General features: G+C 30.1%; 2 protein-coding genes and 1 long non-coding RNA gene across 3 annotated transcripts; all 3 read right to left on the bottom strand.

Moving 5' to 3' along the window:
- Window positions 1–90: 90 nt before the first annotated feature.
- LOC106771722 lies at window positions 91–1,050 on the bottom strand. The gene is made up of 3 exons (XM_014657726.2): window positions 848–1,050; window positions 596–773; window positions 91–528 (listed from the first exon to the last, which is right to left on the bottom strand). Exons 1-3 carry the CDS (start codon window positions 972–974, stop codon window positions 291–293), a joined length of 543 nt encoding a protein of 180 aa, XP_014513212.1. The 5' UTR covers window positions 975–1,050; the 3' UTR covers window positions 91–290.
- A 15,359-nt stretch (window positions 1,051–16,409) lies between these two features.
- LOC106771564 lies at window positions 16,410–17,075 on the bottom strand. The gene is made up of 2 exons (XR_001376476.2): window positions 16,842–17,075; window positions 16,410–16,642 (listed from the first exon to the last, which is right to left on the bottom strand). It is a non-coding gene; the product is annotated as an uncharacterized LOC106771564 (long non-coding RNA).
- Window positions 17,076–18,606: 1,531 nt separating this feature from the next.
- LOC106772412 (ABC transporter G family member 21) lies at window positions 18,607–22,984 on the bottom strand. The gene is made up of 5 exons (XM_014658804.2): window positions 22,458–22,984; window positions 21,459–22,266; window positions 20,001–20,171; window positions 19,733–19,911; window positions 18,607–19,634 (listed from the first exon to the last, which is right to left on the bottom strand). Exons 1-5 carry the CDS (start codon window positions 22,689–22,691, stop codon window positions 18,981–18,983), a joined length of 2,046 nt encoding a protein of 681 aa, XP_014514290.1. The 5' UTR covers window positions 22,692–22,984; the 3' UTR covers window positions 18,607–18,980.
- Between the last annotated feature and the right edge of the window lie 4,113 nt (window positions 22,985–27,097).

Below are 27,097 nucleotides of genomic sequence, written 5' to 3'. Positions count from 1 at the left end.
AATCATAATTATTTTCATAAAAATTTACTATGCATTTTAATCTATATTATTCATATGATACTCTTTAATAATTTTCAATTTTCACCAGGATTGCGAGAGTCATAAATTATTTGATAAATTTACTAAAGCCATTAGATGCATTGATTGATATACAGAATGTGATGGTAGAAAGGGACTTTTGACATGAAAAAAAACAAAGGTAAAGGCGTTACTCTAGGCATGGAAAGAAAAAGGAAAAAAGAAAAGGCAGAAAGGTAAAGCAGAAGATGATGGAAGAGGCGAAGTGGAGTTTAGACACGAGTTGCAGTAGCAGGAACAGGCGCAGGCTTGTGCATTGGATCTCCTGTAGTCGCTCCCATAGGATAGTCATTGTCACGGTAGCCGGGACCATATCTGCTGCTATATAGACCTGCGTGTATCAGCAACACGTACAACAATTGTGTGAATGTGAGTATGATTATAAAAGCCTCCACTATCTTCAACCTCCACCCTCTGTGCCCTCCTATGTTTATTTCCTTGCAAGCCAACCTGCAACATACTCAAAAATCATTTTCTTACAATAACTTTTATCTAAATATTCAACTTAATGTTTTACCCGAATGCTAGAGCAGTCACACCCCAAGCAACCACTGATGCTGCTCCTGCAGATGCTAAACTGTCACTCCTCCATCTCCTCATGTGATTCCCACCCAAAAATTTTGACACTATGCCCAGAATCGCTGCTAGTATAGAGAAGGTTAAGAAAAACATGGTTGCACCGTTTCCTCCAAAACCTGAAAGCAGAGTCATTTGATTTAATACATTTGCAAAACAAAAAGAGGTGTAGAGATAGGAAGTGTGAGCTTACTAGGGTGGTAAGTTTGGCCATTGATAAACCTGTTCAGACACCAACTCGAAAAACCTAGAACTATGAAGTACATGATCAAGTTAAGAAACAGCAAAGGAGCTGCCACGTTCCTTCCCACTGTGGCCATTGCTGAGAGCAGCTACTGATTTTTTTCACCCAAATTTCTGAGATAAAGTGGCGGAATTTGTTTGGATAAGGGTAAGTGCATTGTGAAGCCATATATATAGATAGAGACTCCAAAGGTTATTGAAGACACGTGTCAACCAGTAAAGTATTGCATGTTTGGTTTTGGGTACAGGTGGCAGGACCAGGACACTTGTCGTGTTTTGTTATTATGTTCAGAGCAATTTTTTTCTGCTTCTCTATGTTCAAATTGGAATCCAGAAGTTTGATAAATCGGTGCATTATCTAGAAAGAAAGAAAAAAAAAACATAAACAAAACGGTTTTGTTTTTTATGTAATCTAAAACATGGATTTTTGTTGCTGGAAAACATATTTAAAGTTATGCTTTTTTTCCTTAAAAATGATACTTATTTTCTTTGATGCTTATTTTTCGTGTTTTGAAACATTTTACAAGTATAAAAAAAAAATAAAAAAATTGTCGCCAGACATCTTATTCTGTTTTGCAATATGAAAGTCCGAAAACTGAAATATAAAATCAGTATTTAAATTTCTTGCAAGATTTTGACCAAATAAAAAAACAAAGAAGAGTTCTTATTGCAAGTATGTTGATGTATTATTCATTCACGAGTGTTTCAGTGCAGCTATTGGTTGAACACCTGTGCAGAGGTTCAGTCCAGAAAAAAACATGCTTATCCAATTGGGCAAATATAATATGATGAGAATTTGAAGTATTGTGTTTTAGAAGTCACCCACCGTTTTTGAAGGTGTTGAAAGCTTGATTTTTTTATGTTTTACTTCTAAGGTTGAGTTAAGATATATCGATTAAATATTACGAATTTGTGTTAATAGTAATTATGTCCTAACCGTTAAGATCTTTTATTTAATTAAATAATTACTAAAACTGAATAAATAGTCGCATAATCATTTAAAACTATATTTATTTTTACTTTTTAATTATAATCATACTGCACACTTAGAAAAAACTAATGATGGTTAATATTAAATTCTAATTATCACTTTGGATAAAATTATTTTATGGAAAATCATAAAATCCCTACAACTTTATATCATATTTTATATTCAGATCCTACGTATAATCCTGACACACTTTAATTGTTTGGATTGGATTTTAATTGTTTGGTTTATTAAGTAAAATCACAAAATTGTGTATATTGTTTTTTTTTTCTTTATTGTCCACTTATATTATGAACCTTTTGGTGAAAGAAACTAATTTAAACAAAACTTAAATCTAATTAAAATTAATACAATTAAAATTCACATTATTATATGTATTGAGAATTAATACTATCCAACTAATTATTAATGTAATTAAAATGTACATATTTTTCAATTAAAATAAATCCTATTTAAAACACTGGTAACTTACAAACTTTTATTCTCTTCGCTCAACTTATATTGGATGCAAATGTGTCTCTTTATCCAACTCCATTGACTGCATCACCACCATCCGATCAAAGTTCGGAGCACAATTTGTTACAAACCAATCACATCACTTGACTTCGATTTTTCTAATCAATGTCAGAGAAGAGAAAGACGAGTCGCTTTGACCAGAGGTGGTTATGCACCTTATGATCACACAACCTACGGCCAGGATCCTTCGCAAATGAGGAACTTCTCGAAGCAAAGGTGGATAGAAGCCTTATCTGGTGACAAAAAGGGAGTTAATAAGAAACCGCACGAGAAGTGTCACGATTCAAGACTTAAGAACAGATCAAAGACCCCTCTAAATGTCCTGGGCGAAAATAATAGAGGAAACTTTCAATGCACATCTGATGCTTACACCAAAAAAGAAACTTACTTCTCTGAATATGTACAAAAATAGACATTCTTTGTATCATCACAACCTTAATCACACCATCTAGAAATTTACTGTCTTACAAGACAAGATTAAATAACTCATTCAAATAAAATATCTAAAAAAGTTTGTTCAAACTGAATGCTCAGAAACAACTTTACTTTGTATCATAAAATTTTCAAGAAAAAAATAAAATAATTCTTACTTACTTTTCTTTACCTTAGACATTCAATATACTTTCGGATAATTTTAAAATAAAAAATATAAAATTAAAATCTAATAAATACATAATTATAAAAAGTTTTCTCCGTCCACTATAATTCTTCTCAAAATAATATTATTGCTTTAAAATATTCAAGCCTAATGTTTACTCACATAAAAATTCAATCTATTGGAAATCTATTTTTTTATTTGAAACTCGCATATCAACCATTTAAGTTTAGATTTTTTTTTTTCTCACATAGCATAGATTCTCTTTCTATTTACTAAGATAGCATATGTACGTTTTGTTTCCGTGAATAACACACTTTTTTTTATTAGGTAAGAATTCGGTTTTTGGAAAATCAAATTCTGAGTTATATTTTTTTTTCTTTATAATGGTAGGTTATAATTCAGTTCTGGAAAACCGAATTCTGAGTTTTATATATATATATATATATATATATATATATATATATATATATATATATATATATATATATATATATATATTAAATTTTATGTTAGAATTTGGTTTTTCGAAAATCGAATTTTGAGTTATAGAATTTTCTTTTTTTATAATCTTAGGTTAGAATTCGTGTTCCGCGAAACCAAATTCTAAGGTTAGAATTTTATGTTTGAATATTTCTTTTAAAGACTTTTATTTTTTAAGCATCTATATATAGAAAAGTACTTAAATGATCTTTCTCCTCAACAATTGAATGATCTAATGTGTTTATTAGTGCATTAAACACGACCCATGACCATTAAACTCACTCACTCATCTAAAATAAGAAACATGAAACAATAACTTGAATGTAAACTCATTTAGGAAGTTTAGAAAAATGTTTTTTTCGGAAAATTAACTACATCTTGTCTAGAACAAGATTTTTGTTCGTGTAATTGTTTACAGGGTCCTTGTAATCGATTACAATGGTCAAAAAAGCCTTGATTACCAAAGCATAATTTGAAAACTCTTTGAGTCTAGATTCCAACAAAATAAAAATCAACTCATTTGAAGTTCGGTGGAGAAAGTTATGAGCAAAACAACCAGCAAAGATCAAAGTTGACAGGAATATATAAAGCGTTAACTTTAAGTAATAAACTGCACCTACTCATATGTCTAAAAATTACAAATTAGTAGTCATTGGAAAGATTGTTGAATCTAGTTTCTATTAAAAAAGGAATTTGAGTTCGCTATCTCTTTTTTCAATTTTTTTTTTAATAGAAACTAGACTCAAAAAGATTTTCAATAACTACTAATTTATGAAACTAGTCTAGATCCATATTTGAGTCCAAGTCCAAACTAACATTCAGAGCACACTTTTGGAAGCCCATTAAACATTGCAGTATTTAGCATTTGGAAGAAAGATACTTAGAATATTCTTATATAAGGCTAGGACAATCATTCTTTTTTAAGTTAGCTTTTAAAAGTGGTTTATTTCTATTATAACATCATAGTTTATCCAATCTTAATATTAGGATACCCATACAGAGATAGTCATTCGAGTTAAGTTTTAATGTAAGTTAGGTCAGATTCATTTCTAATAGTAATTCTTACGTAATTATAACACTCACGATGATCGTCGTAAATGTAAAATTGGAAAATTTTTAAATTAGCATCATAAATTTATGTACACCTATAAATCAAACACTTAATAAAAAAAGAATATTTTTACTTTTATAGTTGATTCTTTTTTACATAGTTTTATATTTTAAAATAAAATATGGTATGATTTGTAACATCCAATTTAGTAATATAAAATTACTAAAATAATCTTACATGTATAATGATAGAATCAGAACGACAAAGTTGTGAAGAATAAAATTCTTCACTTGAAGAACAAAAGTAATTTCTATACTGCAAGTTTAACTCTCAAACTCCGTTGAGCCAACTGAAAAGACTGTATCCATAAGTTCACACTATTAAGGTGATCATCGCAAAAGATAAACAAAAAACAAAGACAAACCACAGAAAAACAAGGGTAAGCTAGAGTACCAAAAGATTTTACATATAATTTGTACAATAACGATATATGAGTATATTATAAATCGATCAGCACAGTAATTCGATCCATTCCACTTGAAACCCTTTTTTACTATCCGGAAAAATGCATTATGTCGAACTCATGGGGAACCTGCACCCGTGTATGATGGAGCAACCTTGCTCATAAATAATAATAATAACCACATATCCTCAACCACCACCAATAATACCATACATCAAGCTTAATTCGTCAAACATTTATGGTTAGAACCAGTGACCATAACCTAGGACCTCCTGCTATTCTCCACGACATAATCACCCACCTCTACATGAAATGGGTTATTGAGAGTGTCAGGATCATTCCCAAATCCAAGAGTCCCTATTTCAATACATAACACTACATAACCAACTTAGTATATTCCTCCTTGGAATTCCTTTCTCACATGATACTTGAAATTCACATTTCACACATAACTTGAACATCATCATCACATCACTTCTTTGATCATATAATCTCATACATATTTATACGTCATCCACAATGAATAGAAATGTAACTCCACTCCATAAGAAAACAAGAAAAGATAGAATAAAACACTCTTTGGACTTGTCACTGAGCGACCACAGAGTCCTCTCGCTCAACGACCCCTCTCGCTGATCGAATACAAAGACAGTGGTCCCAAACCCCAACCTACTCGCTCAGTGACCTAGTCCGCTGAGTGAATAAAACTTCCAGTGCTCCCAGACTTCAACCTCTCGCTCAACGACCCTTCTCGTTGTGCGAGATTAGAGACAGTGGTTCAAACTCCTCAACTACCCGCTTAGCAGCCCAACTCATTGAGTGAATCCTGAGACAATACTCTAGACCTCTTGACCTCTCGCTAAGCAACTCCACTCGCTTAGCGAGTTTGCATGATTCTGCAGCACGAAATCTGTAAAATTATCACCCCCAAACCACTCGTGACCAAATAGATGTATTTTTCCCAACTTATAGCCTTCCTAAATCGTGATATATACTCACTTATACTTAACCAATTTTGTCTAACCCATCCTAAACTCATTTAAATAAAGGACTACAAGATTTCCACTAAACATTTACAACCCTTCAACTTAGAGACTCCAAATGAACTCTACCATTTGTGGCATAGTTTCAAGCAACTTAGGGACTTCAACAAGTCCCATATGACTTACCAACACTCCCTAAACTAACCATACAAACACAAAACCTCCAACTCAGATTTTCACTAGTCCACTTCCTTAAAGATTAAGTTCTAAAACAAGTTGAACTCTACCTAATCACTACCACACAATCACACTTCCTATTTCTTCTATTCTAATTGTTAAAACTGCTCACAATTCAACTTATAACCATATTCAAATACCTCTAACTAGTTCTCAACACTTCTTCTCACAATTGCCCTACCTAAGACCTCATTTTTAGACAGAAAATACTTGAAATCAATAACAACCATTTCTTTTCCCCAATTCAATCAACATACTAGCTTCACAACACCAAATCCCAAGTCAATAACACATAAAAATAGATTCAACATGTTCCAAATCATTTATCATTACACAAAGCATCAATTAACTCATCATCATAAAATACAATCAAATTCTACTCAACATCTTCATTCTTACCCATATATACATTTCTACATATTAAATCGCAACACATATAAATCCCACATCTTTCAACATAAACACAATTTAAAGTAAAGTAAAGATTATAACTTTCCTTACCTCATATCGACGATATACAACTCTCATAACCTCCCGATTACTTCTCGCACAGAAAATTTCTAGAAACATCTATGAATCACCAATTGGCGATTGAAGACAAACTTAGAACCACAAACAAACTAAGAATTAAGGGAGAGAGATTCTTGATCCATGCAAAACAAAACCACTTTACATGACCTTAAACACTAAGGAAAAGAGGTTTAACACTTACTCACTCAAATCAACCAATTGATCGGTCAGATAGATAGCCATCGACGCAAGGTAGCCCTCGACGCAAGGATCGCCTGGATACCTCTTGATCGTCGAACAGATGATCGAAGATCAAAAACTCTTAGAGAGAAGTGAGAGAAAGTGAAGAGAAAAAGTTTTAGAAAAATAAAGTGTTCTTAAAGTAATGAGACAAGTTTAGAAAATTCTATTTATATTATAAAGTTATTTTATAATAAAATATCTTGTTTCATTATTTTAATACATCTACAACTCTAATATTCTATTTTCTAGGTTCTTACATTATTATTGATATTAAATGAGTGTTAATTAAAATATAAAGTGTTTATCTAACACCACCTAAAAAAAATATAGTCATATAAATAACAAGTATTATTTTTGTATACTTAAAATCATATTAATTTGAGAGGTTGATTTATACAACATTTTATTAAATCTATTTTGTGGTAGAATTAAAATGTTTTAGGTATTATTATTATTATTCATATGTTGATATATAATACTTTATGTAGGAGTGTAACACATATTTTACAATAGGGCGAGAGATTCCAACTAGCAAATGAAAAAAAAAATTTGTGGAAAATAGATTAAATTAATGCAGGTAATAAATTTTAGAATAAAAACGCAGCCACAAAATTTAAAGGCGGTTTATTTCGGACTATAGTGAAATGCACTGGGAATCGCAAATGGCCATATGCATGAATACCGTTTCAATTGGGCATTGATTTGGAAAGTTTTTGTATAACATTAATTGAATATAGATAAATTTGCAGTTGATTTTTTTTTTTTATTTTATCGATAAATTTGTGAATTGAATTTTTGAAAATCTATCGGTTCTTGAATTTTTTTTAATTTATTATTAATTTTTTTAGTAAATTTATCAATAAAATGATGATTAAAGTTTCCGTCACATATGATGAGATTTTGTTATAAATTAAATGAAATAAGGTGACATATGAAAAAAGGGAGGAGAGGATAAAAGGAAAGAAAGAAAAAAAGAAGATAAGAAAAATGAAGAGGATATGAAAAAGCTTAAATTGTGATACTTATTAATGAAAAAAATTTGTTAGTAATTAACAACAAATATTTAATACTATAATCGAATTTAGATTGTAACTTTTTTATCGTTGGTATTGATAAATTTTTGGATCTATTAATAAAATTTATCTTCGATGAATTTTTTATAATAAGTTATCATAATTTTAATTTACCAATATGTTTTTATGATTAATGTTTTTTAATAAATTTAATTTTTCTTGTATATGCAATTTATCCTAATATATATCTTCTTTTTAAATTGTTAAAATATCAATTTAAAATTTCCACTATAACTTTTTTTTTAGTCTTTAATTTCGTTCTTTATATTTAAAATAGAGTCTAAAAGAAAAAAAAAATACTGACAGGTATTTTTTACTAGTAATGATACTAGAGTGGGAGAAAAAAAAAGATAGTATCAAAATTATTGTCTCTTGATTATGGAAAAAAGATAAGATCACTTCTCTCACTTCTCCTTATATTTATTCTTGCATTTGTCTAAATAGTCATTCGTTTCTACTTTCTTATTTTTGTCGTGACTCATCTAAATGATCATGACTCTCCGCACATTTTCATAATAACTTTTGTCTACAATAGAAACTTGATCATAGTGAGGAAGAAACGAATTTTTGTTTGAACTATATATCCTCATTTAAATAAATAATATTTTCAAGAATAACTTTTTTTTTTTATCTTCCTAGTCTATTAATAATAAAAATGGATTCTTTCGATGTCTAATACATATAACACTAATTTAATTTATAGAAAGAATATTATTATTATTATTATTATTATTATTATTTTATTTATTTTTCTAGAAAAAATATTTTTGAGGCAAATTTGTTGAAAAAAAATAGAGAACGCCTACAACATCACTGTTTACCTCTAATCATACTTGTAAGCATGTTAATTGAGAATATTAGTTAAGTTTATTCATAATAAAGTTTAAGTTCTAAAATAAAGGTGTTTTTGAAATAATAGTAATAATCAAAATTTCGAAAATTGAAATTTTCTTATATTTAATTATATTATAATTTTTTTCTTATATTTTGATCTAGAATTATTTTCTGAAGTATTCTTTTTAAGTACTTTTGAAAACTACGGAAATTAAGTTTTTTTGGAAAAGAATATCATGCGAGACTGATTGTGAGTAGAGAGTGTTTAGTAAAAATAGGAAAAAATAAGGATAATATATTATTTTAAATAAATAAAGGGACTGTGTATTCTAAGATATGGATGTGAAAGAATATGGCTATTATCATATCAAATTTATCTCATAACCCTACTATAATTCCAAATTTCATTCTTGAAACACATTAAAATCAATTCAGAATTTCATCTTACTCCTTTTATTGAAATATTTTTTTTTCTTAACGAATGAAGATTGATTTGATATAAAATAAGTAGTGATCCTTGTCTTATATTGTCTCCGCCTCCATTTTTAATCATGTCTTGTGCAAATTCATTTCAACTACTTTTAAGTTGAAATCTTGTGATGAAAGGAAGCCAAAATTGAGAGTTTAACTTGTCCAAGATAAAATACAGGTTTTATCTGTGCATTCATACACATTTACACTCATCTAACATTATTTTTATAATAAAAAAAATGAGAAATAATGTGTGAAATGAATATAAATGTTAAAGGATTCATGACGTAAGAATATAAGACATAACATAACATATTTATTCAAATAGGAATCCATTTGATAAATCGGTGCATTATCCAGAAAGAAACGTTTTGTTTTTCATGAAACATGAATTTTTGTTGACATTTTACAAGAATAAAAAAAAATTGTCGCCAGACATTTTTTTTGTTTTGAAACACATATGAAAGTCCGAAAACTGAAATATAAAATAGTATTTAAATTTCTCGCAAGATTTTAACTCAATAAAAAAACAGTTATTGCAAGTATGTTGATGTATTATTCATTTCTCAAATCAATACACCTGTGCATAAAAAACATCCTTATCCAATTGGACAAATATAATATGATAACAACACTTTTTATGTTTTACTTTTTTTTTAAGGTGAAGTTACTTTATTTTTCGCTATATATCGATTAAATATTAAGAAATTGTGTTGATAGTAATTATGTCCAACCGTTAATATCTTTTATTTAATTAATAATTACTAAAACTGAATAAATAGTCACATAATCATTTAAAACTATATTTTTACTTTTTAATCATAATCATACACTAGAAGTACCGCACAATTAGAAATAACTAATGATGATTAAAATTACATTCTAATTATCACTTTGGATAAAATTATTTGAGTGGAAAATCATATAATCCCTACAACTTTATATCATATTTTATATTCAGATCCTACGTATAATCCTGACAGTTTAATTATTTGGATTGAATTTTAATTGTTTGGTTTATTAAGTAAAATCACAAAAATGTGTAGATTTATTTTTTCTTTATAGTCCACCTTATGTGGTTAAACTTTTTGGTGAAAGAAATTAATTTAAATAAAACTTATATCTAATTAAAAGTCAATATAATTAAAATTCACTTTATTATATGTATTGAGAATTAATACTATCCCACTAATTATTAATGTAATTAAAATCCACATATTTTTCAATTAAAATAAAACCTGTTTAAAACACTCGTAACTTACAAACTTTTATTCTCTTCACCCAACTTATATGGGGATGCAAGTGTGTCTCTTCATCCAAATCCAATTAATGTAAAATTAGAAAATTCAGAATTGGTATTGGTTCACTTAATTTGGATTTACTTTTCCCTCTACAAAATTGAAATAAAATTTATAATTCGTATTAGAATTTTACCGATTTTGTAAACTCTTCATTTAATTTTGAATTTAAATACCTTGCTAATTATAATTTTATAATTATTATTACTTAATATTGAAATTGAAAATTTTAGTAATAGTTTGAATCCTCGTTTTATATATATACGGGGTTGAGTTAATTTGGATGGTCAATCAGTTAATCAATCAAATATGATATTTTATTAAATTAATTGAATAATCTGACATAATAATATTTTTACAAAAAAAGACCAAATGACTTAGGTGAATTTTTTTTTAAGTATAAAATCATTTTGATTAAACTCATAATCCAAATTAGTGGAATTTAGGTCGTAATTAAGTCTCAACAATACTAAGAAAAAACTCATCACAAAAGCTATATATAAATAAAGGTTCAAGACAAGGTAATAGCTTATGCATTCATGACATATTTACTATCCTAATCTTCGAATCAAATTAGCTTTAGCAGAAAATATTTAACACGTACCAGCCAATCGGTATTGACAAATAGGAAATAACTTGCATCTAGGACTATTAAATGACCAATCCTTAGAAAGAGATCAATTGACCCTACATACTGAAACATTTTGGTGCCCATCGTAAAATTAAACGACGACTTTCTAAGCTCACATGTTAACCACAAGGAACATGACAAACAACGTTGTCCTTGAGGAAACCTCAGATGACCATTTGGACTCAAGGGAAATGATTAGGAACTTGAGTGAATGGATGAAATGCATATTATATATATGAGAAAGAGTTAAAAGCCTTGCACCCAAAGAATGCAACCATGCAACAAGATTAGGGTGATAAGAATCCTTTGCCTTCAAACTCAACTCTACTTGAACTGAGCAAACAATCGAAAGATAAACCTAACCATACGGTTTAGGAGAGCAGTGGAACTAGCAATGATCATAACCTATATCCATGACAACAATGGATATGATCGAGATGCTTCCATTTACTATAGGCATTGTGGAAACCTCCCTACCTTGTAATTGGAGGATGTCTATTTTTAACAAGTATGATGACTCCACCTACTCAAACAAAAATATTGGAATAATCATGAACCAAATGAGTGATGCCATTTTGTGTAGGATCTTCTCAACTTTGTTAAAAGGTGAGACCTTGGATTGGTTCTCCATACTACCACTGAACTCCATTAATTGTTTTATCACCATCCATCAAAGTTTGTAGCATAATTTGGTATAATCTAATCACACCACTTGACTTTCTTTTGTCAGTGTCAAGTAAGAGAAATACAAGTCTCTCCGAGTGTTTATGAAACAATTTGAAAAAGATACTGAAGGAAATCATCCATGCATATTTGATTTTTGCTCCAAGAAAAATCCTTACTCCTCCAAATACAAATGAAAATAAGTATAATTACAACTTTAGTCACACCATCTATAAATTTGTTGTCTTATTAGACAATATTACATAACTCATTCAAGACACCTAAATAAGTTTTTTAAAACTAAAAATAGTTATTAATTTTTATTATTTTATCATATATTTTCAAGAAAAAAATTAATTCTTACTTACTTTTTACTACTAGACAGATAATTTTAAAAATAAAAAAATATAAAATTAAAAAGTACATAATTATAATAAATAAAAATATCATATTTTTTTAAAAATATCTTAAACGTACTTCTATACAAAAAGTTTTCTCCTTCCAATATAATTTTTCTCGAAATAATATTATTGCTTTAAATACTCAAGCCTAGTGTTTAGGTCACATAAAATTTCAATCTATTGGAAATCAATTTGTTATTTGAAACTCGCAAATCAACCATTTAAGTTTAAGTTGAACTAGATTTAGATAAAAATGAGTTTGAATTAACAAGTGGATACTATCGGCTTTGGACTTCATGATTAACTTCTTACAAGAAAACAACATATAGTACATAGTTAGAACTGTTCTGTGAGAGGACTATTTAAAACTATAATACGAATTATCCAATATGATTTAATAAAATATATTATTTTGTAATAATATTAATTTTTATGCTCAATTTTAAAATAAAAGATTATTAATTATTATGTTTGATTATTTTGATAGTAAAATATTTATTCTAATATTTTTTAATTAATCTATTTATTTCGATTATAGGATTGAGATTATAGAGTCAAGATTATTAATTCACTCTATCCTGAATGTGTCTGAATGTTTATTTTCGTCATCGTCAGTTTTGGGATTCTACTCAGTCAAACTAGAAAGTTATATACATAATATACTCAAATCCCAAAATCAGTAAAAAATTGACGATTAATGTGTAATAAATTAAACCACTTATCTATCTATTTTAAACCTGTATTTCTTTATTTTATAACAAGATTTATATTTCTAATGTCATAATTATAACCTAATTGACATTAATAATATTTTTCATAAATTATTCATTAAATCTAATTGTTTTTCAAAATAATTGTTCAATCTATAGATTACAACCATTCGATCTTCATCAAAATTACTCTTATGATGTTTCTGATTGTTTTGATCGTACGGTTTAAAAATGATGAGATGATCATATGATATAACTTTTAAACTCATACTCACAAAACTCATCTAAGCAATTGCTTCCTTCATATAAATTCTCGAAAATAATATTTTTTCTTTATAAAAATGGATTATAAATTCTGGAATAGACTTTCCAGGAGAGGATTTCTGAAATAATATTTTCGAAGCAAATTATTTTGAAACAGAATTTTTGGAATGAAATTTTCAGAATGCGTGAAATACATTTTCTTAAATAGATTTTCAGAATATACTTTCGAGAATGTATATAGTACTTTTCGAAATAATTTTTTTTGGAGTACTGTTACATGAAATGAGTTCTGGAAAGACTTTTTCAAAACATTGAAATAGTTTTCGAGAAAACCTTTTCAAAAAAGATATTTTTAGCATTTTTTTTCTTTTCTTCTTCTCAGTAGCGGTCGGGTGACACTGATGGAAGTGGGGTGTTATGCAATTGCGAAGGGTATTTAAGTATTTTTGTTATTTTAGTGGGGTCCCGGAAGTAATTGGTGGGTACGACAAGCAATTGCTCTCATCCAAAGGTCGATTTTAACGTTTTTATTGGGCCTGGGCCATATGTTGATTTTTCCATCCCCATTGGAGGACCAGTTTCTTCCCAGACCTCTCTAAATTTCTTCCTGCAACTATCTATAATAATTTTTATTTTTATTTATAAATTACACAATTCAAAAATTAAAGACTATTTTGAAATTGTAAAATTTATATTTTTTATAAAGAATTAATTTTTAAATTATTCCATAAGTCTTTTTGTAAAATAAAATTAGTTCCCAAATTGCATAATCCTCCGAAAGTTAAAAAAAAACAACTTTCAGTACAATTCAGAAAGGTTAAAATAGAAAATTTGTTTATATGGGGTTTAGGAAGAAGTTTATGAGGTGTATGAAGAAATTACCATCTAGAAGTTTTACCATTTGCAAATCTAAACTACCAATGAGACTAGAATGAGAAGGAAGTGGTAGAAGTCAATTATTTGATAAAAAGAAACTTCATATCTTTTAGTCATAGGTATGGACTAAGACTAATATTGATTAATTATTCATGCTGAAATTGAAAACAAAAATCTTTATTACAGTTTTTGCACAATTTCTATTGTTATACGATTTATGGGTTCATGTGATCAAAGATCTTTGTTCTGAAATTTAATTGATGCTTGGATGAAAGAAAGGGTTTTTCTCCAGGATGAACAACCTTATTAGGCATGTATAATTTTTACCCAAATCAAAAACTCTTTTCTTAGTATATGCAATGAAATGGATATATATGTCAATAATCATTAAATTACATAAATGAATGAGTCGCTTTAGAGTAATTTGTAATTATTTCTAGTTATTTATTTCTAAAATAATTAAAAACACAATATATATATATATATATATTAATGGTTTACTTAATTCAGACGAGTTTACGTTCTAGACTTGGCTTCCGAGTTAACTCGGAAATAAACTTGTTTTCTAAGTAAATTCTGTAGAATCGACTATGAAATCGGTAAGATCGTGTAGAATCGTGAGTTTGGAATGATTTTATTAGTTTTTTTAATGAAAAAACTTATAGCATTATGTTTCGAAATACACCAAAATTAATTATACTAATCCAAGTATTTATGTTTTATAATATTTCTATGAAAATATGTTTATAAATTTTATTTATTTCAAATTATATAATTTTGTAGACTTATTTAAATTGAAATATTATTCATATAATTTTTTTATCTGAAATAAACTCTTACGAATTTAAAAATCGAATTTATGAATCAAATTTACTGGACTCTCTCGTGTAAACTCTCGAATTTCACAATATTATATATATTAGTTAATACATCAATTAAACTAAAACAACTATTTATTATATTGATGTATGAGAAATGTTTTCTGTTAAATTTATAATGAGAATGGATGTCTGTAATTATTTGCCAGTTAATGAAATGAGTATTAAATATCATCATAACAAACAGAATATAAGTTATTTATTATTACTAAATTTTATCTGAATATTTTTAAAAAATTAAGTAATCAGAATAAAGTTATTAATGAAAAAAATATATTAAAGAATTATTCAAAATTAGAGTTTATAAATTTATATTTTTTATATAGATTTATGAAATCGTTATTTAAAAAACAATTAATATTCTGCAATGTTATTTATTTAAATTTTTATTTTAAGAAAATAATATTATTTGAAACAATAAAAAAAATTTCTACTTAAATTTTTATTTATACTGTTTTAATGCTTCTAAAGCGATTTGTTAAAAAATACTAATAAATGATCGTGATTTAACGTGAACAAATTATTGAGATGCATTTCTTTACTAGTTGTTTACCTCCAAATCAAATCAAAAGACGAGCTGATTACAAAATGCGTAAATTCTACGGATTAGTTGGAGTTAAGGTGTTTTTATACGTAAAACGGATTAAAAAAAATTAAGGATTAATTAAAACGAAATAAAAATTTAAGATATTCATTTATAGAAATAAAGTTTAAAAATTAATTAGAACGAAAATAAAATTTAATGTGTTTGTTTCTAAAGTTCAAGAGACATTTTTTTAATTACGCGATCAATTTCATTACTTTAATTTCATCTTGAAAACGCTACACAAGGGAAATCATGACCGGATCTTTTTTCTCGCATTAGTTTCTATGCGCGGTTTAAGTTTTCTTTATTTTTCACAATAATATATTAACACATTTTTTTTATAATATTTTAGAAACATTTTAATACAAAATACGTGCTATTTTTTTTTTTATAAATTTTAGAATATTTCAACATAACAATAAACAAATAATAAGTCAATAAAAAAAATGACACATGTATTATATTAAAATGTTGTTTTAAAACATTTGTGTCAATTTTTTTTTTCTTTTTGGACCGGTTGCTGAGTCTTATTATTTTTTTTCACGCTAGTCTTTATAGGAAACAACTCATTTTTTATTGACTATTTTCGTTAATTTAAACAACTTAATAGTTTTTGTAAACTTTTTTTGCTACAAAAAAGTATTTGTAATTTAAACCTTATTAAAAAAAAAGTCTAAAAGAAAAAGATAAATTTTTTTCTAGCAATGATGCGACAAAAAAAAGATAGTATCAAAATTAAACAGAATTTCTGCTTGATGAACGTGATCATACAATATAAGGATATCTTTTATTTATCAGGCCCAGACAGGTTGCAGTAACATGACAGGAAAATAACATAAGCAAGTAATACAGAGTCTATAAACAGCAGCACTGCTTAAAACCATATGTTTGAAAAGCACCACATAACAGTAACCTTATCAACTCTTCCCATAATTCCAAGACCATTCTTTTTACTCATCCATACATCTTCAGCTTATTTATTGCTGCTTCCCTGAAAAAGCATGAAAAAGGCTATTCCATCAGTTCCATAGAGAAAGTCAATTAAGGAAAATCATTCATGCATGCATTGCATGCATGCATGCTTTCATTGTTGTAGGCTATGTTGTGAAATCATCACTTTCCAAACTGAGATACATGATTATATGAAATGAACTTGAAAAGAATTTGTATGGCATGTATAAAATAAATACCTTCTTCCTAGTCTGGGTTGAAGTTTTCTTTGGAGCTGGTTTGGAGGCTGGGGCTTTGGGATTGCCTGAACTAGGTTTTGCAGAAGTCTCTTTCTTCACCTGCCCTGCAGAGTGAGGAGATTTCTCAACAGGTTTCTCAGCTTTGAGTGATGCCATTTTACACTACTCTTCCAAACAAACACTTCTCCTAGCCTCAGGTTTTAACACTGCACCATACATCAATTTATAGCAGAGTTTAAGCATAATACGTCAATTACACCAAATTGTCAGAAACCATATATCTCGAGGGAATGGAATAAACTCAACTATGAGCTAATGGAGGGATAATGCTGCAGCATCTTATGCTTTATCTTAGTTAGACAGCAGATATTATTGGATTCATATTCTACAATTTGGTTTCACACATGCTGAGCCCTGCATGATTCATATGCTGTTTTATCAGAAGCCTTCTAGAAGACTGGTATTTTTCTCGTTTGATAACAGCTATTTATATACCTTTTCAATTTATAGGATATAGATAATCGGTTCTTATCCTTATATGTTAAAGGCAATGAAAAAAATATTCGTGCCTGACATATTCTAAGAATTAAGAAGAGATAAATTAATTGTTTGTGCTTTTTTTTATGTTAATGAATGAGATTGATTTGACATAAAAATAAGTTGTGATCCTTAAGAAGTCTTATATTGTCTCTACCTCCATTTTTATGTCTTTTGTACAAATTCATCTCAACTAATTTTAAGTTGAAATCTTGTGATCAAAGGAAGCCAATTGGATGTTTAACTTGTCCTGGATAATAAATAAAGGCTTTATCTGTGCATTCATTCTTTTTTAATATGGACAATGATATTTTTTGAAAACACTTTTTGATAACTTTTTTGACAACAGAACACGTGTCATCATTTTATTGGTCTATTTGAATTTATGTTTAAAAAATATTTAAAATGGACCAATCACAAACTGCCACGTATGTATTGTTAAAAAAGTGTTATTAAAAAAATTTTTTGCTTTTTATATAAAGATTAAACTTTATATGTTGAAGGGTTCCTTGATGTAGGAGTGTATAGGACATAACAGAACATATTTATTTAAAAGAAACGTTGCAAAAATAAGTTCTTTCATGAAAATATTCTGAGTTTAAGAACAATGAACCCTAAAGCAGTTCATTAAACTAAGCGATTAACTTTTTTTTTATCATCAACTGGAGTTTCTGCAGTACGAAATCTTGAAATATTATTATCTATATACAAAAGTAATTTACCACCGTTTAGTTCAACGTGATAAGTAACGATAAGGTTTAATAGCCAATTTTGTCTCCAGTTTCGTTGACAAATCTCAATTTAGTCTCTCGTTTTAAAAGTGTTTGAAATAGGTCCTCATTTTCAAAATTTTGAGTCAAATTAGTCCATTTTGTTAAACAGAAACAAATGGTCTTAAGGATTTAATGATTTAGCATAAGAGATATTATTTTATAGATATATCTATAAAATAATATCTCTTCTGTCAAATCATCAAGCCCTTAACATTATTTGTTTCTGTTTGACCAATGGGACTAATTTGACTCAAAATTTTGAAAGTAAAGACCCATTTCAATCACTTTTAAAACGAGGGACTAAATTGAGATTTGTCAACGAAACTGAGAATAAAATTGGCTATTAAACCTAACGATAAATATGGTTTTGCAACTTCACCTCAAGATGTCAATAATTGAATGAATCCATGCCAGTGAAAAGAAGTAAAGTAAGAAATTGCATAAAAGAAATTGCATAAAGAATGAACAATAGAGTGCTGGTCTGATAGATAAACAAGGCCAAATACATAATTCTTAATAATACGTTACAAGTTGCGATAACAACTGTGTCAATGAAGATCCAAAATCACCTTTTTAATGCCAGAAACAAACCATGCCCTCTTGATAACTAATACACTAGATGGAGTATACTGGTACAGCTGCCTGTTCTCCATAAAAAAAAAATTGGAATATATATTGAACAAATTTTGGTCGCTTCATTTATGTTAATCAACAGGGCTTAAGATATTCATCTTACAACTTGAATCGAATAACCACACTAACTGAGGTGGTGATTCGAACAACCAAACTTGAAATAAGTAACATGGTCTCTAATCTGTTAAGTTTTTAGTCAGTGAGGCTGCCCCATCCTCAAGGCTAGATATGCTGCAATTCTGTATCCAATTAACATTACAGTCAATGCAGCCACTTCACCCCACATGTTATCACCAAGCTCCAGACACTTTATTGCAGGGAAATCTCTCACTCTACAATGTAACCCTGGTCCACACTCATATACTTCATTTATTGGATACTGAACTGCTACCAGAAGCTTATAGCAGTAGTGACTGAAAGAAATGTATTTCAACCAAGCTATAAAAGCAGGCATTTGCTGAATATAGTAACCACCAGCCAAGAGAAACACCAGCATGGTCACTGAAGCGAGAGTTGTGGCCTGCTTCACATCCATGAGGATGGCACCAAGTGCTAGGCCTATGCCTTGAGACACTAGCACATTAAAAAGCATGATCAAGAGGGTTAACACAAATGTGACCAACGAAGGTTTGAGACCACCCATCCAATAGGAAATAGTTACAAATATGGTTGGAAGCACTAGCTCCATTGGCAAGTCCCCCACCATCCTGGCAACATAGTACGAGGAGAGTTGGTACATCCCTGAAGATCTTTCCTTTATTAGCATTGGCCTCTCCAGAGGAAATGCAAAGATGGCATTGAAGAGAGGGAAGAATCCCCAGAAGATGGAGAAGAAGAAAAGGAGTCCCACCTGTTACAAGGGTTATATTCTTATCAGTACTACTAAATAAAGTTATCACTTTCTAGTGAGTTTTTAATAACTGATACAAGAATATAGTTCTTAAATACCTGATCTTGAACATGTGCAGCATCAGAGTGCCACCACAAAAGTCCTGAGAGAATCGATACAGACAGGACTTGGAAAATCCTTAAACCAGAAAAAGATTCATGCCTCCTCTCTTGTAAACCTCTCTTAAGAAGCACCCTGAATTGCTCCCACCAGCTGCTAGTCCATTGGTTATCAGAGCCTACCGGGCATAAGCAATGACCATTTAGCCATGGTGTTATGTATAACTAACTCTTGTCAACACTAAGAGAGCAAGAAAATTTCACTTACGTCTAGGTGTTCCTGATGTAAAAGCCAGAGGGTCACTGCTATTTTGTTGAATGTCTTCCTTAAGAGCAGGGTATAAGTTCTTCTTAAAGGATGAAATTAGGTACTGTTTGACTGAAGCTTGATCCTCATGGTGGTCTATCTGATCATCATGTTTGACATCAGCAACTATGCCTGCCAAACCACAGAATCCAAAGTATTAGAGCTCGTCACCATGCCTTTCAACAAATTCAATTCCAATCCAACAGACGTGTTTACTTATGTGACCAAATATTACAAGACATCCAACGACTACCATCAACCATGCGTGAAGATGCTTTCATCATCACTGTTTCCGTGATTCAGATTTCTTGTGCAATTCTAGTGAATTCAGTTTATCATCTTATTTTAGAATTAAAAAGTAGAATGGCTACATGATCAAGAACACTGGCTTAAGAGTCCATGCTTGTTAGGTTGTTGATTAAATTGATGCCTACAATTGCGCTACCAGAAACATCTTTTTCCTTGAAGAAAAAGTACCACAGCAGCAAGGATGAGGGTAAAAGTAACGACTTTATATTGAAAGAAGAAAAAGGATAACGAACACTTATGAAAGAAGAAAAAAAGAAAATTTTCACAAGCATTGATAGAAATATATATGCAAAAAGATTTGAAGGTAAATGAAAGACAATAAACAGAAATAAGCTGTAATTAAATCCAGACCGCACCTATATCTTTCACAAAAAGTTTATCAGGCCACCATAAGAATCGGACCATTCCAAACACCTTTAAAATTTTTTTAGATAACTATTGTCTGGTTAATAAAATAAAAAAGATCACATAAAGTTTGTTCAGCACTGATGTATGCCAATGCCAACACAAAAGGGGATGAATAACTTTCTCTAGTATAGTAAAGTCTTATCAATTTACTGCTTCTAATGACCCATTGTTACCAGGTGTCGCCGCCTTGACAATGGTTCATGAGTTCAGATAAAATCCTCAAGCTTTATTCACCTCCATTATTCTATTTAAAATCTGAAAAGGAACCCTCACCTACCCAGTTTACGACAAGTGTAAAATCTCAAGAGCAATCTTGTTTCGTGAAGTTGACATCCACAAACTCCCAAAATTTCCTTTCGCATCACAGAAATATAAAAAACAGCAACGTTTCAGTTTTCAAAGTCATAAAGATATGTTCAGTGCCCCATTGACAGACTTTCAAAACAAATTCCCCTAACCATACCACATATTAAAAAATTTGTGGTCAGCATTAATGTCACCACACACTTCTCACTATCCTTTATATTAAATCTAATCTAATCAATCATCATGTTTAGTTTAACCTAACTCACTGGACAGTAAAAATTTAAACATGTATAACATCATATATTTTATAATCATGTTTAACGATGACTTTTTTTTTTCACTAAAAATAAATAAATATTATGAACCCTTAATTTGGTGATACTACTTGGTACTTACCATTGGCAAGGTCAAGGAGGAAATCAGCCGGGTTCATGAAATTGAAAGCCGGGACATACCCAATGGATCCGAGATAGTCCATGACCCGATCCGCATGCCCGCTGTAAATAGGATACCCTTCAGACAAGACCACCACCTTATCAAACATCCTATATAACCGGCTGGAAGGCTGGTGGATGGTGGTGACTACGGTCCGACCCGCCCGGGCGAGCCCGCGGAGCACGGACACAATAAGTTGGGCCGTTGTGGAGTCCAAACCCGAAGTTGGCTCATCGACGAACAACAAACTCGGGTTGACCAACATCTCCTGCCCAATACTGACCCGTTTCCGTTCCCCACCCGAAATGCCCCGGAACAGAGCCATGCAACCTCCAACAGGGCTATTACGGCATCGTGTGAGGCCAAGCTCCACGATCACCATCTCTGCGTGCTCCTTCTTCTCTTCCCTGCTCAAACTCTTGGGTAGCCTCAATAGAGCTGCGTAAGTGAGAGTCTCCAACACTGTGAGGTGAGGGTAGAGAACGTCGTCTTGGGGAACGAACCCAACCTTGCGTTTCACGAAGGAGCTGTCGCTGTGTCCGTTGTACGTTATCGTGCCGGACACTTTTCCCGCAAGCCTCCCCGCCAGGGCGGTTAAGAGGGTCGTCTTGCCGCTCCCGGAAGGACCCAGCATTGCCGTTAACTCACCGGGATTCGCTACTCCGGTCACACCGCTCAGCACCTTTCTTCTTAGCTTGGACTCATTACGTAAAACGCAACCCTTCTTCTTCTGGCTCTCGTAGGTTATAGTGTAGGACACGTCTTCGAACTACACCACACAAGATAGACCAATTCACAGTGATTAGAGAAATATTTTTGTTACAACTATCTCTTATTTCATGCTTCATATGTAAAATGTCTTTTTTTGATTAAGATCAAGCTTATCTATGATAAAAACAAATGTAACAAATACACACACATATATATTATATCATGAGAAGAGAGAAGATCGATAAGTACTTTGAGGGTAATGGGGCGCAAGGATTGGTGAAGAACGGATAATCTTGGTGGTGGTGGTGGAGTTGGCTGAGTCTGATGGTGCGAGGGAATGCCATTATCATCCAATTCCAAACTTGGTTTGATTTTGTTAGTAGCAGAACCTTCTGGTTCATGATGGACCGAGCTGGTCTCTGGTCGGGTTGATATGGGTGGAATGTTTGGTGAAATAGAGGTTTCTTGCTCAGGGGGCATCATCTCAGAAGTTAGTGATCCACTGAGAAATGAAAAAGTGATGAGAAAGAAGAGATGCTAAGATGGTAGCACTATAAAAGTAAATTAACTGAGATTGGAGTGTGTATGAATTAGAGGGAAGGAGGAGCAGAAAGGAGAAAGAAGAGCTTGGTAGAGTCACATGAGAGAACAGGTGTATGTATAAAGTGGGGAAGCTAGGCACGAGAAGCACACAAGGATGTGATTGAACGATAACACAATATATAGTCTTAGGAAGAGAGACCACCATCTGCGGCTACTGTTTCGGTGTTGCTGTCACTACTGTTGTTTGCTGTTCAATAATGTTTTTGTTTTGTAATCTGTTGGCTATGCTCAAATATAAGATAATTAATAATAAGAATAATAAAACTAAAAAGGAATGGTTTTTGGTAATCTGCTATTTTTCCTTTTGGGTTTTACCTTTACAACGGGAAATGTATTGTTGATCGATGGATGGATATCATGGCATTGCATTCAACCCGGCCACGTGTGTGGAGGGCATTTATTTGATTCCTTATCTTTTATGTGAAAAAAGTAATGCAGATTTTTAAAGTTTCTGGGAAAAGGTTTGTAATAATACTAATAATCAAAACAGCTTCGGGCCCAATATCTGAATTCATAATATCCACTTGTCCTCAAAGTATGAAAATGTGTAATACCTTTTCTGCAGCTTCCACTCCATTATTTTTGCATTTTTTTTACCATGGTCATTAAGAGAATCAGTAACATTTTTTAAATTTATTCTATAAGTTCTCTCTCTTTTTCTCTCTCTCTCTCTCTCTCTCTCTCTCTATATATATATATATATATATATATATATATATATATATATATTATCAATCAATCAAGCATGTTTGGTAGATCTTGGAGGACTTCTGTTTCTGTTTTTGTTTTATTCTTATATTTAGAAGTTATAAATGAGCAAGAATAGAATGACATAAACCGACACTTATTTAATACATTTAATAAAGATAAAATGATTTTAAAAGAATAAATCTTTGTAATTTTTTAAGAAATAATAAAGTAAATATATATATATATATATATATATATATATATATATATCAAATAAATATAAAAAATTTAAGTATATCGTAATATTATTTTTCTTTATAAATAACGAAAAAAAATGTAACGGACTTAGGTGTGATATGAATGATAAACTACCTTAATAGATGTGAAGTGACGACCTTTCTCATTGTGTAATCAAAGTGAGTGAGCATGTACTTTATTTTGGATAGAGCTACCCGAAAATATCTGAATGATAAAGTATAAAGTGAAAACCTTTTTTTACATACACGCAATTGCCGGAGAATAAAGCTGGCGATCTAAAATTACATATGATACATCAATTATCCGTATAATTGTGAAGCACAACTTCGGATAAACAAAACAAAGTAATCTATATTTCATGAAATCTTCTAAAATGAGAAAAACGTGTTGTAAGTATAAGAAGTGCATAATATGGTACTAAATACGAAAGTAATTTCTTAAAAAAAAAAAAGATAATTATGAATTTTAGCAGAAGCCATTATAAGTTATTCAAAATAAGTTCAATTTTTGGTTGTTTTGTTTACCTTTCCAGCTAAACATTAACAGATTTATCTTGAAAAAATCTTATCTCTTCTACTTTGAGCGGTCTACTTTTGTTTTTCCTTTTGACCGTAAACAACATGCATGGTAGCAGCACATAAAATATCTTGAATGCAATGCATTGTCCCAGACTCTTGTTTTACTGTGGAAGACATGGGGTAGGACACCAAACAAACCTGTACTGAAAGCACATGAAAATTCTTTTTATATATATGTAGGTAGGATAACCACCAAAAAAACACTTGTTTGCCTTAGACTGTCTTTATAGGGTATCTGTTTTCCGAGGGTGTGTTTGAAAAAAAAGAAAGTATATAAGAAAAAAGCATGGTTCCCCCAAAGACTTTCTAGGTGTCAAGTACCGATTCATCAATGCAAGTAGTGGCGGAGATTAGTGTCGTCTTTCCCATAAAAGGCATGGGTTACAGTATGGAGTCATTATCAATGAAAGGGAGGAGCTTCTTTTAAACCTTTTACTTTCATTGTTTTTTCTTCTTTTTTGTTACTTAGAAGAAAAACCTTAAGGATATCTCAGGATATTTTTAGGGTTAGGGCTTGAAATTGTTGTTAAATTGAAGGTGTGAAAAGGTAGAGGAAGGAGGAATAATATATTCAAAACACAGGAAAATATTCCCACTATTGGCTATATATATGTTGGACCTCACAGTTGGTGGCTGATCAGAGGAAGCTAGCTTAAGAAGATTTGAAATGAGGTATAATATTCTAAAACTCTTTCGACCAAATATTCAGATTATATCTTGACGTTACGTGTCCATGTTCTGGTGTTGTAAAGGATTAAAACCCTGCCTTCAACTAAGAGACAAACACACAAGACAATCTTAAATAAACAGTTAACCAATGCATGTTTTTCCTAATTCCAATTTTCAGATATCATAATTAATGCAGTTACTTTTTCCTTGCAGGATTACATTAATACAAACTAATATATATTAAAAAGTTAAAGGGAGTTATGAGGGTCATTTATAAGGACTTTAGTGAATTAAGGACAACTTTTCTTATATTTAATTATCATATATATACACCCTCTTAGTTAGACCAATAGTAAACGTAAGTCATAAAATATTATATTTATAGATTTCCAATTTAATATTAAATACTTTTTATTTACACCTGTAATAATATCAATGAAAAAAGAAAAAACTATAAATGGCTTATAGATGATAAAATTAATTTTGGAAAAATATTATTCTCGTTGATGTATTTATTAAAAATCTCATATAAGATAGAGATCGAGACCGACAATATACAGTAATATAAATATCGCCAATTTTTTTTATCAGTCAATATATATATATATATATAGGGAGAGAGAAATAAGGCTTTTAATTCTTACCCATTATTTTCACGTTAGTAACAAAAAAAAAGACCCATTTGTTTCATCCTAAACTTTAGAAAGAGACCAAAAATCCTAAAAATAATAGAAAGAATATTATGAGGACAGAATGAAGAATGAACTTGACTTATTTTCTGTTATATGGTTAAATTTTATGATTTCATTAGGATACGATGATATTTTGTGTCTCCTACCTATATAGAAACACAATAATATTACATTGGAAAGGATTAAGTCAAACGTATTGAAAGTATCAAATCCCTTAATTTAATTTTGGAATTGTTAAATAAAAATGAAACGTACGTATATCCATTGTGGCTTTTCCTTCTTTTATTGTAGGGCACACATTGTTGTGTTATTCCTTTTTATAATAATTAAGCACAAGTGGGTATGTGCCAAGTGTTCGAGCATTGATCTAGTGTCGGACGCTTTCAGCAATTTCCAACATGAAAAAGAATAAAATGACTCACTTTATCTTCAAATTGGAACCTTGGTTGACAATTTGACAGTTTTCTTTTAAATTAAATTTTCCATCCTCTTTCGCTCTCAGTGCATCTTATTTCTCTTAATTATGAAAATAATAAAAACTATTCCGTTTTAAAGTTATGACATGGCACACTCATGATGTATGATACTTCAGAGTTTTTACTATATATATTCACAATCTACACCAACCAAATATATTATATAAAAAATATAACTATAGAACTCTATTCAATGTCAAAATCTTAGAGATGTTTTAGGTTTGGTCGGCGGTTATACTGGTTTTATGTGTATAATCTCCTTTTTTTTTTTTTTAATTTTACAATATCTTCACACTTAAAAAGATTTTATTTGTACTTTTATGAGTTTTTTTCATCGATAAATATTAATCGTTAATTTTATTAGTGAAAAAAAAATTAAATTTACAAATTTTCTCACCTTTTAAACTAGTTTTATATTTCCCAGAGTTAAAGTTACAATCTCTCGTCTTCTTTTTCATCTTTTACTCTTGAACCAACATTATAGTTCTTCTTTTATGAATTCTTTACTAACATTTTTGGGTGGTTGAAGAAGGATGGTTAGTACAAATGTTTACTTCAATTAATTCAAATTTTTGTTATATATAAACCGCATGATATCCAATTTGAAAATGAATTGCACCAACCCAATACGTAAAGAAGTCTGTGAACTTATCCGCATCCATATGTTATCGTAAACCTTTATCTTTCATTTACAACATGAACATCGTATCCACTTTCTACTTCAATTTTTTCACTTAGCTTATAAGAACAAACACAGTGTTGATAAAGTTACTGAATGTTTTGAAGAAAAAAAGGGACTGAAAACATAAATTAAAAAAGAATCAACTACGCAAATATTTACTACCATATTTGTACATGTCCAAAGGATCTGTCACAAAAACTAAATGGAGCTTGACTCATCCATGAAAGGTAAAAGCAACACC

Source organism: Vigna radiata, chromosome 8, assembly GCF_000741045.1.
Source record: "Vigna radiata var. radiata cultivar VC1973A chromosome 8, Vradiata_ver6, whole genome shotgun sequence".
In the NCBI taxonomy this organism is placed as follows: Eukaryota; Viridiplantae; Streptophyta; class Magnoliopsida; order Fabales; family Fabaceae; genus Vigna; species Vigna radiata.
Note: the sequence above shows the minus strand (reverse complement) of the source record. Positions and strands in the feature narration are given on the sequence as shown.

Coding starts and splice junctions, on each gene's coding strand:
- LOC106771722 (XM_014657726.2), bottom strand. CDS start 974: ATGGCCACAGTGGGAAGGAACGTGGCAGCTCCTTTGCTGTTTCTTAAC. Junction 774..847: donor TGGCCAAACTTACCACCCTA/GTAAGCTCACAC, acceptor CTCTGCTTTCAG/GTTTTGGAGGAAACGGTGCA. Junction 529..595: donor GTGACTGCTCTAGCATTCGG/GTAAAACATTAA, acceptor AGTATGTTGCAG/GTTGGCTTGCAAGGAAATAA.
- LOC106772412 (XM_014658804.2), bottom strand. CDS start 22,691: ATGATGCCCCCTGAGCAAGAAACCTCTATTTCACCAAACATTCCACCC. Junction 22,267..22,457: donor TGCGCCCCATTACCCTCAAA/GTACTTATCGAT, acceptor TGTGTGGTGTAG/TTCGAAGACGTGTCCTACAC. Junction 19,912..20,000: donor TACATCAGGAACACCTAGAC/GTAAGTGAAATT, acceptor TATGCCCGGTAG/GCTCTGATAACCAATGGACT.